The 15,018-nt window shown below is 42.7% G+C and overlaps 1 protein-coding gene across 1 annotated transcript in view; it reads right to left on the reverse strand.

Moving 5' to 3' along the window:
- Window positions 1-15,018, reverse strand: part of DCX (doublecortin) — a 109,904-nt gene that overhangs the window by 22,912 nt on the left and 71,974 nt on the right. Inside the window, exons 4-5 of the mRNA XM_055338085.1 lie at window positions 5,649-5,751; window positions 3,517-3,654 (exon numbers count right to left, since the gene is read on the reverse strand). Of these exons, the coding sequence (XP_055194060.1) occupies window positions 3,517-3,654; window positions 5,649-5,751 (241 nt within the window). The remainder of the gene's footprint in view (window positions 1-3,516; window positions 3,655-5,648; window positions 5,752-15,018) is intronic.

The raw sequence follows: 15,018 nt of genomic DNA on the forward strand, positions 1-15,018 counted from the left end.
CAACCTCAAGTTACTCAGGTTGAATGAAAAAAAAAAAAGGTGAATCCATCCCCCAAGTCCCAGATCCAAGACAGACTAACGCGGGATGGAAACAGGGTGGCACTGCTGTGTCCTAGAAACGAACAAAGAATTTCAGCCCCATTCTGAAAAACCTTATACTTGCTGATGCAAAATTATGCATTGTCTATAGCTCATCCTTCTGGTTATCCTATTCCAATTCTGTGAAAGCTATCGCACAGCTCTGTAAATTGGAAATAACTGATAATATTGGAAAATGATTTTTACCTGTAGACAAGCAACTTCTGTCTTAACCAAAATGGAAACCAAGTATTAGACAAGGTAAGAAACTTGCTCCAAGTAAAAAAGCCGGGAAGTGATATCACAGATGCCTCTCTCTCCTCTTACATATCCTATCCCCTCCACTTCCCAGCTTGAAATGGTCCTAAGTGACATGGAAATGGGAAAAGGAAAACATGTATGTCAAATCCAAACCTTATCTAAAGTACTGTTTTGCCTGAGATCAGCTTTGCCCCTGTGGAATGTTCACTAAGTGGATGCCCTGAGCATGGTTCTAAACTACCATGGAATGGACAAGGTTACATTACATAGATCCTTTTACACTTTGGGGCTGAAATCATGTGGAAGATCTAGACACATCATCTGCAATGAGCTCAAATGTTCTGGAAATTGCCATTAAGCCAGCTAGACTACAGTTTGGCTCCATTTATGTTCATGAACTATCTGAGATAAAGACCTAAATTCTCTCTACTGAGAATACCACTTTAGCTTTCTTGCTGGTAGGGAGTAGAGGCTGTTTGTAGTTCCGGTATCTGCCAAGTAAAGTCCCCATTCCCTGGCCCAAATTGGTTACTCTTTTTACCTTGTGTGTGTGAATATAATCTTCATTCCTTGTCTTTAGCAAGGGAGTTCTGAAGGAGCAAAAGCAGATCTTACCTGCCTTTGCCTTCATAGGGATCTATTATAGCTCCTTTTAATTTGACAAATATTCATTGAGTCCTCATGTATTCCTTCTCTGTCTCTAATATCTTAGAGTCAGTGAGGTGCATGGTTTCTTGAAGGGAAATTCTGTAGGTAGCATGCTGGTGATCAAGAATTTGACATATGTTTAAGCCATGTTTAATTACAGGTGGTTGTGTTCACATGTGTTGGATAACCCAACTGGATACAGTCTGCAGAGAATCTATTTACTTCAAGCTGCTGCTACCTCAGCATTTCACTAATAGGTTATGTGGTGGTTAAAACTAGGTCCACAAATTCTTGGTGGTGTAAAAATAGGTCCACCTCTCTTCAAGAGGTGAAGACTGATTCCTCTTTCCTTGAATGTGGGCTGGACTTAGTGACTGCTTCTAATGAATAGACTAAAACAGAAGTGACAGTATGTGGCTTCGGAAACTAGATCATGAAAGGCACTACAATTCTTGTTCATTCTCCTGAGTCACTGTCTGGGAGAAGATCGGGCCATCCTGGGAGTGGACTCTACAGTCCTAGTTGAACCTTTAGATGACTGTGGTCCCAACCAACACTTTGACCTCAACTATGTGAGGGATCCTGCGACCAGAGAGCTAAGCAATCCAAAATTCCTAACCCACAGAAACAATAAAATAATGTTTGTTCTTTTAAGCCACTAAGTTTGGGGGGTGATTTGTTTCATTGCAAGAGATAAATAATATAGATTAGAAATTCCAGAAATGGTCATTTCTGAAAATATGACTGGCTAAGCAGTTACTGCCAGACTTTATGAATCTTGATCAAGTATTTAGAGTCCTTTTTTTTTTTTTTTTTTTTTGCAAGGCCTTGCCTGGAATTTGTACAAGTAATTTCGCTTTTCATCCAAGTGTTACAATCTAGGTATTCATAGAGTGAACAAAATAAATTGGCGTGGATAGATGTATGTGCTGTTTTGTACACTTCACCAAGATATCATCGGACACATGCACTTTTGTTCCTTTAGCAACTATTCCCTAAGTGCTAACTAAGTCTTTAGCACCATGCTAGGTGAAATAGGTGTTCTTACATGTTCGTTCACTCACAAACATTATTTGAGTATTGACTAGGACCCAGGCACTGTGCTCAGCACTGAGGATTCAAAATGAACATGACACCTTGCCCTTGAGGGGCCCAGTATTTAGTGGGAGAAGTAGACAGGTAAATACAGACTTTTTGACACAGTGTGGTGAATATTACCCCAGATACATGAAGAACATGCTATGATATTGCAGAGAATGGAACTATTTCTAGTTGAGGTACTGAAGGATGAATAGAAGTTTTCAAGCAGAGAAGAGTAGGCTGGAAGGACGGCATTCCAGGTGTAGGGAAATGGGATGTGCAAAGACATGGAAGTATGAAAAGCTCGAGCTGCTTCTTCACCATTTAGTTCCTTCTTCCCAAGAAAAAAAAAAATATGGCTGGTGATGTGCATGCTCCTGGCAGTGTGAGGCCAGCAGGACAAGCTGTTTTTCTAGGCCACAGGCATTTCAAAGCCAATCTGTTGCCTGAGCTGTCTCAAACTGAAGAAGAGATAAAGAGCATTTGTGTTCTCTGCTCCAAGGCTCCCAGACTCCCAGGCTAGAAGAATTCTCATGGAGAGCCCTGAGCCTTGGGACGAATGGAATTCTTCTGCACCATATGATTTCCTTACCATGAAGAACTCAAACTGTCTGTGCCTGGCTCTACTGAGCTTCTAAACTTGAACTTCTCTGGCCTTTTGCCTTTCAGATCACCGTCACTCAAACTGTGGGTGCAAGCTCCTGTGCCAGCTTAAGAACACAATGCTAGCCTTATCAAAAAAATTTGTGCTAGGAAAAAAGAGTCAGCTGAAGTAAATGTTTGCTTAGTGGCATAATTTGCATTTGGCACGAACTTCTAATCTTATCACAGACTGATAAATAGTTCATGGGTTGGCAGTGATCCACAGGTCACTTTTTTTTTGATCACTCACTATCCACTAATTAAATTAAATCCTGTGCGACAAATCTCTGTGCTTCCTTTCAGAACCTGGCCTATATATTTTGTTCTCATTGTGGGAATGATGCAAATATCTCATTTCTCTTTTTGTCTTGACTTCTAAAAGGTTCAAAGTCAAATTTGAATCTAAAGTGTATCAACTATGTTGACACTTTCGGGTGGCAATTTTCTTTTTACATTTTTGTTTTAGATTCTGGTTTTCTCCTTCAAATTTATGTTTGACTTGGTTATTTCCTTGGCTATGCCTTTGCTGGATAATGTTGAAGATGATGACTATGAAAACAAACATGACAATAAGCATTACAGCAAGCATGGCAAAGAGGCCAGATTTCTGGTCTGCATCCATCTGAGTAGATTTAGGGTCGTAGCTGTGTCTCCATGACTCCAAACAAGTTTGTTTAGTATCTAAACTGATAGAACTGATATCATGGAGATACAGTGGTGTTCATGAGGAACTCATTCCCCAGCATGCAGAGGGTATTGGCCTCTGTAAATGAAGTCAGCGTGCACAGTTAGGAGAAGAGCACTCACCGTCTTGGTCGTTACCTGAGTCAGCTGGAGACTTGCTCCGGCGCATAGGGCCAGGACTCTTAGCTGAACTCTTCTGAGGAGTTGGAGATGCCTTTGGGCCAGCGGTGGCCGATGGGTTTCCCTTCATGACTCGGCATTCTGGTAGAAAAGAACAGACAGCTTAGTAAAGCCAGGGGAGAAACGAGCCTTGGCATATTACCAACTTCTAGAAACTGGGATAACCACCACAGGCCAAAGTACCTAACAGCTCAAGACTACAAGGTGGTCCTTGTTGTCTGTAAGAATGACGGCTCTGAGTGGGGAGGCATGGGAGAAACTTAACAAAAGTCATCTGGGCCAAGCCAGGTGTTTAAATCCCTGGATTATGGAAACAACAGAAGGAGTTGAAAAGCAGGTTGGGTGGGTTATTAAATAGTCAACTTGACCATTTGTGGACGACCCAGCCATGTCTCCAAATAGCACCTGTTGACATAATTAATTAATTTCCTTGGAGAAGAGATTGACAGTTCAGGGGCTGCAGCCACACAGATGAAACATCCATGAGTAATTTAAAGGAAGAAGAGGGAGCTACCATTTACTGTTCATTACAAGCCACGTATTGTAGTAGGACATATTAGGGGTGTCATGTCATTTTATAAATAGGCACTCCCACCACTACCAGCACCACCACCATGAATTTATAGAGATCTCTTTTTGACTTTCAATGCACATTATCACAAATTCGTATGCTGGTTTAATGAATAAATAAACCAGCAGTGACTCTGTTGCTCGGAGCTTATAGAAAGCTCTTGGGCATGTAGGGGAGTCTGCCAAATGTTTCTGCTACTTGCCTCAACCTCAGTCTGCTATGCTTGGGGCACCTTTTCTATGCAGGTCACTCAGGACCCCTATTGTGGTCATTTGGGGGCACCGATTGTGCTAATGCATTAGGAGAATTATCATACTCGCTTTGCTGATGAGACTACAAAGAGTAAGCCTCTTGCTTAGGGCCACAGAGCAAGGGAACAGCAGAACAAGGACCAGGAACCAAGTCTCCTAAGTCCCAAACTTTCCATTGTAGGTTTTCCAACCCTGTGCCATGATGCTAGGTAGAGTGGGCAGTCTTTGGACACTTCCTTGTCACCTCCTACTTAAAGACATATTGAAATATCAATTACCCAGAAAGATTAGGGGATCTTTTCTGGTAAACCAAGGTGTTTTGTTTTGTTTTGTTATTTTGGAAATTGAGTTAAGCAGAAAGCTCATCTTTGTGTGTTTTACATCTTGTTTTGGTTGATGAACTGCAGTGATCACTGAGCTGGGGATGTAGAAGGCATAGAAAACTGGAAATAGCCTCGGATTTGTTGAGCTATTTTATGGCCATTTGTCTCTTCTCCAAGTGAACACAGGAAAAAAATGCCACCTCTTTCAGGGTTCTTGTCACTTGAGTGGTTTGTAAAGTCTATATTAATACAACTTGGTTTGCTTTCCTCACACGTTGCCCCTTATATTTGGGAAAGATGTTTTGAATATGCATTCTCATCTGGATCATATCCTAACCTTGTTGCTGTAGGAGCTAATTCACCATTAACTTCCACATGGAGCCTGGACTCAAGCAAAGGGAGGTGGGCAGATGTTCACCTCCTTCCTGAGACTAACAACCTCTGGAATCTTGAGTCACAAAGCATGGGGAATGGGGCAGCAAGCCAGAAAGTGGGAAGAGGGAAAAGATTTGACACTAAAAACACAGTGGAAAATCTTTCTAAAATGGAATCATCAACATGAGCCAAGTCACTGGAGGATGTTGACTAGAAAAAAAGTATATGTATAATATCCAAGTCTGACCAGAAATGTTCCTTCCCATAGTCTGATTGCACCCATCAGCCCATGTGACACAATATGTGGTTCAAGAAGTATGGTCACTCTTGGGATAGACAGTAAGTTTTACTGAGTTTGGACGCTGGGAATCTGCAACATTCAATCAACCTTTCACTTAGTGACTCATGTAACCAAACATACAGGAGGAAGACTAACAATATTTGCCCTTGAGGGTCCATGCATGGATGTTCTCTGGGCCATATGACCCCATGGAAATCCTAAGGGATAGGAGGAGGGAGAACAAAGGAACAATAAAATCCAGTGGTGGCGCTTACCATTTTCATCCAGAGAAAAGTCATCCTGAGCATAGCGAAATTTTTCAGGACCACAGGCAATAAACACATCATCATCCCCAAAGAAATCATGGAGACAGGTTACCTGCGGAGGAAGCAGAAACATTGGATTGACATGTGATTATCTTGTGACCATAAACTTCATATCATGTTGACAGGGGGAAAAGCTTTACATTTGGGCCATCACCTTTAGCCCCCAGGGATCTCTACTTTGCAAACTACCAGCCCCTTCACAGCCTTCACAGCCCCTGTGAGTAAAGATACACTGGATGCCATTGTCTTTCCATGTTTCATGGGTGGTAGTCTTGTTTCCATTGCATTAAGAATAACTTCAAGACCATGGGTCCTGGGTGGCTCAGTCAATTAATAAGCTGATTTTGGGTTTCAGCTCAGGTCATGATCTCACGGTCATGAGATTAAGCCCTGTCTTAGGACCCGTGCTGGGCATGGAGCCTGCTTAATATTCTCTCAACTTCTCCCTCTGTCTCTCCCCACTCACACTCTCTCCATTAGAGGAAGAAGAAGAAGAAGAAGAAGAAGAAGAAGAAGAAGAAGAAGAAGAAGAAGAAGAAGAAGAAGAAGAAGAAGAGGAGGAGGAGGAGGAGGAGGAGGGGAGGAGGAGGAGGAGGAGGAGGAGGAGGAGGAGGAGGAAGAAGAAGAAGAAGAAGAAGAAGAAGAAGAAGAAGAAAAGAAGAAGAAGAAGAAGAAGAAGAAGAAGAAGAAGAAGAAGAAGAAGAAGAAGAAGAAGAATAGCTTTAAGACCATGTCCAAAGGGAATGTCTCCACTTCTGAATAAAAGTTCACAAGCAGGTGGCCCTGCAAATGTTACCTTTTCTCAGAGCCTCAAAGACAGAGTGCTCCTAGCCCAAATCTGGGACCAATGGTGTAAGCCAAGGCAGATAAGAAAGATCTAGAGCCTACAGTAGATAGACTCTGTGGCTACGCAAGATGTGGATGTTCCTCTCTTCATCTTCATGAGTTTTGAAAGAAGAGCACTGGTTCCTTACTTATTTGGATCCACAAAAATTGGACTTTTGCTAAAATGGACTAAGAACAGGGAAGTGACCCAGAATACCATTCCTCCCTCAAGAACAAGGTGGAAGCTGGGCAGAGGCTGGGGGGGGGGCTGTCCTGACCACTTAAAACTTAATCACGAGCAATGAGTCCCCATAGGCTTGAGGCTCTTCTCGTAAAGCCACATTCCCAGGATCCTTCCTGTCTTCTAGTGCCCTATGCATTGCTGCTTCTCCACAACAGATAGTCTTCTCAATCCGTTTTCTGCACAAAGAAATGAGGGTCCCTGGGAAAGTATGTTGCTCCCTGTAGTCTTCCCACTTCTCAGCCTCCTAATTACATCTGATAATTAGTCCAGCACACCAGGGAAATCCCAGGAGAAGCCATAGAGTCAAAACATTCTTATCCCAATCCTTAGCTTGAAAGTGTTCAAAGCTTCTAATTGTTCTAAGCTACCCATTCAAGCTGCCAGACATGGCTTTCCAAAGGCACAGTGCTTGCAAACTAATAACAGCTTTCTGGGTACAGAGAGCAATATTTCACATTTGAAAAAATGTTTATATTAACAACATCATCCTCCACCCAGGGTCTATTCAATCCTCATCTGCCACAGCCAAGATGATTGCAAGATTTACACAAAGTGAGAGATGCTTAAAGATTATCCCTATTGTCTCAGCCTCCCAAGCATCCAGGAGATGCCAAGATAAGGGAGAGAGACTTGGAAGACTGCCAGGGTTGCTCCTATTAAGCCCCTTCCCTGCCCTGGGTCCTGACCTCATCAAATAGACCAACATCCCTCTTCAGCCCACTTGTCCCTTTCCCATTCATTCTGCAATCATGGATTAACAATTAGAGCTAGCACTAATTGAATGTTTATTCTGTGACAGGCACTCTGCTTAGTACTTCCAAATCTTTCATCTCATTTTGCTCCCACACCAAACTCTAGAGGTCTATATTATTATTATCACTGTTTCACAGACAAGGAAGCTGAGACCCAGAGACAATAAGTAAGTTACTAAGGTGGAAAGTAATGAAGCCAAACAAAGGCAGATCTGACTCCAAAGCCCATGCTTTAGGCCATTCAGCAATACAAAGCACTCATGCATAGTTCAGGCACTGGGGAGATGGAGATGTGTAAGACTCAGTCCATGACTTCATGGACTCACAATCTGATGGAGTGAAGATACTCAATATAGTGTTGTGAATGCTAGGATGTAGCATTTCAGTGTAGTGTCATGAATGCTGGGATAGGAGTTATCTGTAGGTGCCATGGGGTATTCTTAGTATCAAATCCTTAGTATCCCTCAAATTCTTAGTCTCAAATGACATAGTCACTGGCTGGCATTGTTAGTACAATGAGCATCCTGCATATTGTCCTGGTAGTGAATCCAATGACAGGCCACATGACTCTGCACCCTGCTTCAGTCTCCAACTGATGTCTTGGACCTTGGCTCAAGAAAACCTGGTACCCTTAACTCTGATACGTTATGTGTCTCTAAATTGTTTACCCCCTGGCACCTCTTTGGCCCTGAAGATCTCTGCCAAATCCTCATGTTGAAGGCTGGCCCTGGCCCTGGCCCTGACTTTAGTTTTGGTAATGGGCTTAGCTAAGCCTCATCCTTGGGTGTTCCTCTGGTAGTGGCCTCTAGGGTATAGCACTTTGTTTCAAGACCTGCCTGTATTCTCATGAGTATTCACCTCATCCTTCCCAGTAGAGCACAGGCTTCCTGAATGTAACAACCAAGTTTATCCCTCTCTCTGTATCTCCCCATGGCTCCTGGTAGAGTGCTTATCACATGGTGAGAATTGAGTGAGGGCTGTTTTTGCCTCAACCAAATGTAAAGAAAATAAGAAGGAGGCTTTGTAAGGATATACAAAGGCAGAAAAGTTGGAACAAAAAAGAAATTAATTTTGGCAGACAATAGGAACTAGCATTGAAAGGTTTTGAAAGGTAACACAAATACACAAATTTAAGAATAAGAAAGGAATAATGATTATGCATTCAGAAGTTCTTTGCATAAAAATGCTAATTAGTTTGAAAATTTAGATGAAATGAATGATTTTAAATGAAAATATAAATAATGAGATTGGTTCAAAAAGAACTAGAAAATCTCAACCAACTACTGGCCACGAAAAGAATTTAGCAAACACTTCAAACATCAACCCGGCCCCCAGAAAGCACCAGAACATTCATTTTGGAGGTGCTTGTGGAAATTGCATCCCAAGAAGAAAAACCAAAAGCTCTAAAGCAGTCATTGCAGTGACACACCATGAGATCCTATTGTAGGCCAACAAAGCCCTCACAGACTGCTCTGGGGGTTGCTGTTACAATGACCCACCCTCCTCCAACCCCAAGCCTTTTTGCCCCCACCCAGGCTTTGGGAAAAGCCTTTGGATAACCCCTGCTTTGGAGAGCTTCTAAGAAAGGCAAAGCCCCCTATGCTTCTGACAAACTCACAATGGTGTGGCTGGCTTCGAAAACATTCATTTTGCAATCCAGCTGTTCCGCATCAGGTTTCTTGAATGATCCCTCCCTACATTTTACTGGCTCCCAAACATAGACAAGTTCACACTGTGCATGTGAATACCCAGCTTTCCCAAAGGCCTCGGATACTGAGACACAACAGCCCTCCCTACCTTTGTTACAAAGTTGGGGAAATAGAAGGCTCTCCCGTCTTAAATATGAGGAACCCAATACAGAGAGTCAAAATGGCCCAAGGTTATACACAGATGGCTCATGGCAGAGTAGAGACTAGCATTCAAGTGTTCTAATTCAATTCAAGGCAAAGCAATTCAATTGCCTGAGAGAACATGCTTTTCCTAAAGCCCTGATGTCAAAGGCTTGCAGATAGCCTAAAATGGGAGAGACCTCCTTTGTCCTAATCAATGCCTGATATTCATTAGAATATTTCACTAGCTTTTAAAGAGAAAGAAAAAAAAAGAGAGAGTATCTGTATGGATCATATTTTGAATCTATGGACAACAAGATTCCTATTCACCACTGTAACTGGCAACTGAGTATGTGGTAGAGAGGGAGGACAGGAAGAAGAAGGAAGGGAAGAGGAGAAAAAGAAGAAAGAAGAAAAGAAGGAGAAGAATGGAGTGTAAGAAATAATTTCCAAATAAAACTCACACTCACATCTGCTTTTTAAAATTCCATGGGGATAACTGCAACAGAAAGTCCTCCTTAGGGCAGCCCTGGTGGCGCAGCGGTTTAGCACCGCCTGCAGCCTGGGGTGTGATCCTGGAGACGTGGGATCGAGTCCCACATCGGGCTTCCTGCGTGGAGCCTGCTTCTTCCTCTCCCTGTGTCTCTGCCTCTCTCTCTCTCTGAATAAATAAATAAATCTTTAAAAAAAAAAGTCCTCCTTAGCTTAGGTGGCAAATGCATTATTTTGCAACTGAGTTTTTTAGATAAAATTTCCATCATTAGGTGGCAACAGAAGTGGTAAATATAATAATCATTATGATACCACTTACAGGGTCTTGCTGACATCAGCTTTTATATAAGTCACACGTGGGTCTTTAAGTCAGGGACAAGAACACAAAAGCATGATGCCTGTCTTTGTAATTAATCAACTGCCAGCACAAAATCAATAAAATAAACTCATATTAGCATTGAACCACTAACTCAATTTTCTTCCTTAAAAAAATATTAGCTGAGAATGACAAATTCACTTTGTGGCTTTATTTAAGCTTGTTTAGACTCTCCACATGTCCAGATGCTGGCAGTTAGGTCTTAAAGATTTATTTATTTATTTTGAGAGAGAGAGGGATGGGGGAGGAGCAGAAGGAGAGAGAAAACTCAAGCAGACTCCCCACTGAGCATGATGCCCAACGCGGGGCTCGACCTGAGACCCTGAGATCATGACCTGAGCCGAAACCAAGAGTCTGACGTTTTAACCCACTGAACCACCTAGGCATTCCTGGAAGTTGGCTCTTATAGAGTAGATTCTACATTTCATGATCTAAGTATTCAGCAAGAAATGTTATCTCAGGAACTAAGGTCTTCTGTATGTATGAGACCCATGTGCAACATGCAAAATATTTTCACTGAAAGTTCAATTCCACTAATATTCCTTCATGAAAGCATTTACTGCAGCAAAGGATCTCTGTGAGAGATACACACATGTACAATAAAAGGCCTCTGCCTTCCAAGTTGCCAGCATAATCAAGTCAGAACCACACAAATAATTGGAATATGAGGCCAACTGTTGTTAGCACTATTACAAAGACAAGAAGAGCAAGGCGAGGACAGAAGACAAACAGAACAATTCTAATCATGAGAAGCAGGAAGAGAACGTGAGAGTGGAGGAAATGCTAAAGAATCTGAGTCTTGAAGGATGTGTGGGATACAGGTGGATGGAGATGGGCCAGTATATTCCAGGTAACTGAGGAAAGGCAGGAACGTGTCTTTTCTTATGAGCCCTAGAAAAAAGGACTGGCATCTTACTGACTACGGTCCCAGAAATTCTCACTCTCCAAAGCGCAATTGCCGGGACCCATCTACCAGCCTTGCAAACAAAGCATACAGTTGCCTACTGGTGAAATGCAGGGTGAAGAGAAGGACAGATGGCATCTATGGGAAGAGGTGTGGCCCTGGTGGTGAAGAAGAGGGAATCCTGTGGGAAGTAAGACAAACCACACCGATTTTCCGATCTTGCCAATGGTATGCCCAGTGCATAGAGCATGGCTGGAAAGCTTTGCAAAATGAGTTAATGAAAGATTCAGTAAACATTATGGATACAGCATTTTCTAAAAGTTACCACCATTCTTATTCTGGAACATTTCCTGCCGGTAGCCCTGGTTGGGCTCCAGAGGTTGGCACAAGGTTGGCTTGGTGAGCTGAGACATTGCTTTTGAGACAGCCCTAGCTATCTTATCAACGTTGTTTTCGTAGTTATCTTGGGAGTCTTACTTGTGGTTTCTCATGACATTTTTACCTGGGCAAACAGCTCCTTGGTTCTGTAGGACCTCTATTGGCATAGATATGTTTATTCAATGTCTTGAACTTCCATAAAATTTCTGGTGACAAAATAGTGCCACTGGCATTTGTAAAGTATTTTTTACTGTTTTCAAAGTACCTTCACATTTATGGTATCTTAAGTTCTCTTCCACACCTCCAGTTCTTTCCTCAACCCAATCCAATCAAGCTTCCATCCCCCTCGCCTCACCAAGGCTGCTCTTGTCAAGGTCAACAATGACTTCCATGTTATCAAATCCCATGGTCACATCTCTGGATTCATCTTAACCTCCTGGCAACACCGGATGTAAGCTGAGCAAGTCCTCACCCTTAAATACCTGCCCCTCTTAGCATCTGGGATCCCACAGCCTTCGCGTTTTCTCCTACCTCAACCACCTTTGCTAGATTCTCTGTTTCTTCCAGACCGCTCCATTTTAGAAAGCCCCAGTGCTTAGGTGTCAGATCTCCTCTCTTCTTCATTTCTACTTATTTACTAGGTAATCATGTGCAGCCCCAAGGCCTTACATACTATCTATATACCAATGACTCATACATGAATAACTCTAGGCCCCTCTTATCACTGAACTTGAGACTCATATATTCAACTGCCTGCTTGATAGCTCTGCATAACCAAGATGGAGGGATGGGGATCCCAGATTTAAGTATATCCAGGATTAAACTCTTATTTCTCCTCCTCCTCTCTAAATGGTAGGTACCACAATTCCTCCAGTTGCCTAAACCAGAAACTTGAAAGTCATTTGTTAACTAGTGGTCATATTTTTTGCTCCCTGTTGTCAGGTCCTAGTCCAAGATCTAGTACAGGAACCTCATAACCAGTCTCTTGGCAGTACACCCCCACCACTTCCTACCTATAACACTTGTACTGCTCCCCATACCCTGGCCAAGGCAGTATTTTAAATTTTTAATCAGGCTTATCACTCCTCTGCTTAAAATCCTTCAGCCTGCCCATCACAGATAGAATAAACCCCAAACTTTTGACCTGGGCTATACAGTATCTATCTATCTATATCTATCTATCTATCTATCTATCTATCTATCTATCTATCTATAAAAGATTTCATTTATTTATTCATGAGAGACACAGAGAGAGGCAGAGACACAGGCAGAGGGAGAAGCAGGCTCCCTGCGGGGATCCCGATATGTAACTCGATCCCAGGACCCCAGGGATCACAACCAGAGCCAAAGGCAGATGCCCAATCGCTGAGCCACCTAGGTGCCCCTCAACCTTTTATACCACACATGCTTACCGGCTCCAGTCAGACCAGCTGCTTTCTGCCACTCAAACACATCAAGACCTTTCCTGCTTCTGGGCCTTCCTCTGGAAGTTTTCTCTACCCAGAGGGTGGAATATCTTCCCAGATGTTCACAGGGCTAGCTGCCTCTGGACAATCATATCTAAAGAATCACATATTTTAGTCCTGTGACCCTCATCTTACGGGCTGTTGTTTCTTGGACTCTTAGTTCATTTATTTCACCCCCACAAATTAGTCATTATTGTCTTAATGACTACACAGTTAATATTGTTCTAATTTAGCTACATATCTACCAGTTCATTTGCTCACCATTCCTTGATACACCTTAGATCTTTCTCCCCTGGGGTCATTTTTGAATTAGCCACTTGTTAGACCTTCCTATTCTGTATTTTGTGCCTCAACTTCACCTTTGTATTTTCCACCTTCTTATTTCTTGGTGCTCCATTCTGGGAAAAAAAAAAAAAACTTCAGATCTGCCCGTTCACTTTTTCTCTCTTCAGATGTGTTTAATTTGTTGTTTGGCCCACTCACTGAATTCTATTTCATTTCTCCCCAAAATTTGCCTGGTCGTAGCTGATAAACTCTTTGTCTTATCCCATTTGGATTACATGTTTTGTTTCTCGAAACAATCCATCTGGAGTTGTTCTATGTCCTGTATCTGATTAATTCTAGGATCTGAAGTCCTTTGGGAATCCAAATCTATTGTTTGTGCTAACTCTCTCTTACAGTGGCTTGTTTTCTTGTATGTTTGATACTTTTTTTTTTTTATTGTGAGCTCCTATTCAGTGGAACCAAGTCTTGGGAAATCCTGAGGGGGATCTAGGTTGGGGAATGCTTTCCTTCAAAAAAAAGAGACTTGGATTTGCTTCTGCCAGGTGCCAGGAGGCACTAACAATATGGAGCCACCTTTTCTTAACTGTGCTTTCCCTGGGGACACGAAGAGGAGAGATTTGAACTCCAGGCCAGTGTCAGAATGAATGTTGCAAACTCTCAAGGCAAGGCTTGCAGCAGCAGCCAGGCAGCAGAACGAGCAGTGTTCTGGCTTATTCTGTTTCCCACCTGGAGCCATGCAAAGATAGACAAGTTTCCAGGTATGTTTCCGATGTGTCTCCTCTTCAGGATCTTGGCCCCTAATATCAAGACTGCAGGTTCAGGTCCCTCGCTCTTCAAAGACCTTGCACACCCCACATTTCCATGAATATCCAAAGTGCTGGGCTCCACTTATGGGGGTTTGCCTCCAGGGAAGCCCATGTTTTCCCATAATGCCTGTGGGTTCCTGGCTCCTCTCCTGCTTTTCTTTTCTGCAAACTTACTAAAGCATTTAAAGATGTTTGCCGCGGGTTCCTCAAAAAGCTAAGTGTAGATTTGCCATATAATTGGGTTCCTGGACCCAATTTCAATGTGTGGGGCTGGAGGTAGAGGTGGGGTTCCTCTGCACTTCCAATAAGCAATGCTCCGACACCTGCAGGGTTCTGACACTATCAAGAGGTAAGGTCAGAACCAACAGGCTAAGTGTTCAGTCCTCAAAGATCCCCGCCACTCACCCTCACCTTCCACACCAGATGCAAGTCTCAAGTGCAGGTAGTTACCTGTGCTTCTGATTGACTGACTATAAAACAGAGGTTAAATTTCCTCAAATTTTGGTAAATATGGCAAACTTGCTTGGGGCCCTTTAATGCTGGCGGACAAGTAAGGGGACCCTTTGGCTCTCCTAACCATTGGTAGTACTGCATTAAAATCTGTTTTGGGGTGCCTGGGTGGCTCACTGGGTTAAGCATCTGCCTTCCACTCAGGTCGTGATTCTAAGGTTCTTGGATGGAGCCCCATGTCAGGCTCAGCAGAGAGCCTGCTTCTCCCTCTCCCTCTGCGCCCACTTGTGCTCTCTCTCTCTCTCATTCTCTATCTCAAATAAATAAATAAATTCTTAAAAAAAGAAAACCTTTGTTTTAACCCTATGCCATTTTATTCATCCCACTTTTTAATAACCATCAAAAGATTTCCACCCTGCAGGATGAGTCCTATGACTCTTTCCTTTCTCTTTTTGTTTCTATCAATATTTGCTTTGCTCACCTTATTTCTCAGGATAGCAGTCCCCCTTTAT

This window comes from Nyctereutes procyonoides, unplaced genomic scaffold (genome assembly GCF_905146905.1).
Source record: "Nyctereutes procyonoides isolate TBG_1078 unplaced genomic scaffold, NYPRO_anot_genome, whole genome shotgun sequence".
In the NCBI taxonomy this organism is placed as follows: domain Eukaryota; kingdom Metazoa; phylum Chordata; class Mammalia; order Carnivora; family Canidae; genus Nyctereutes; species Nyctereutes procyonoides.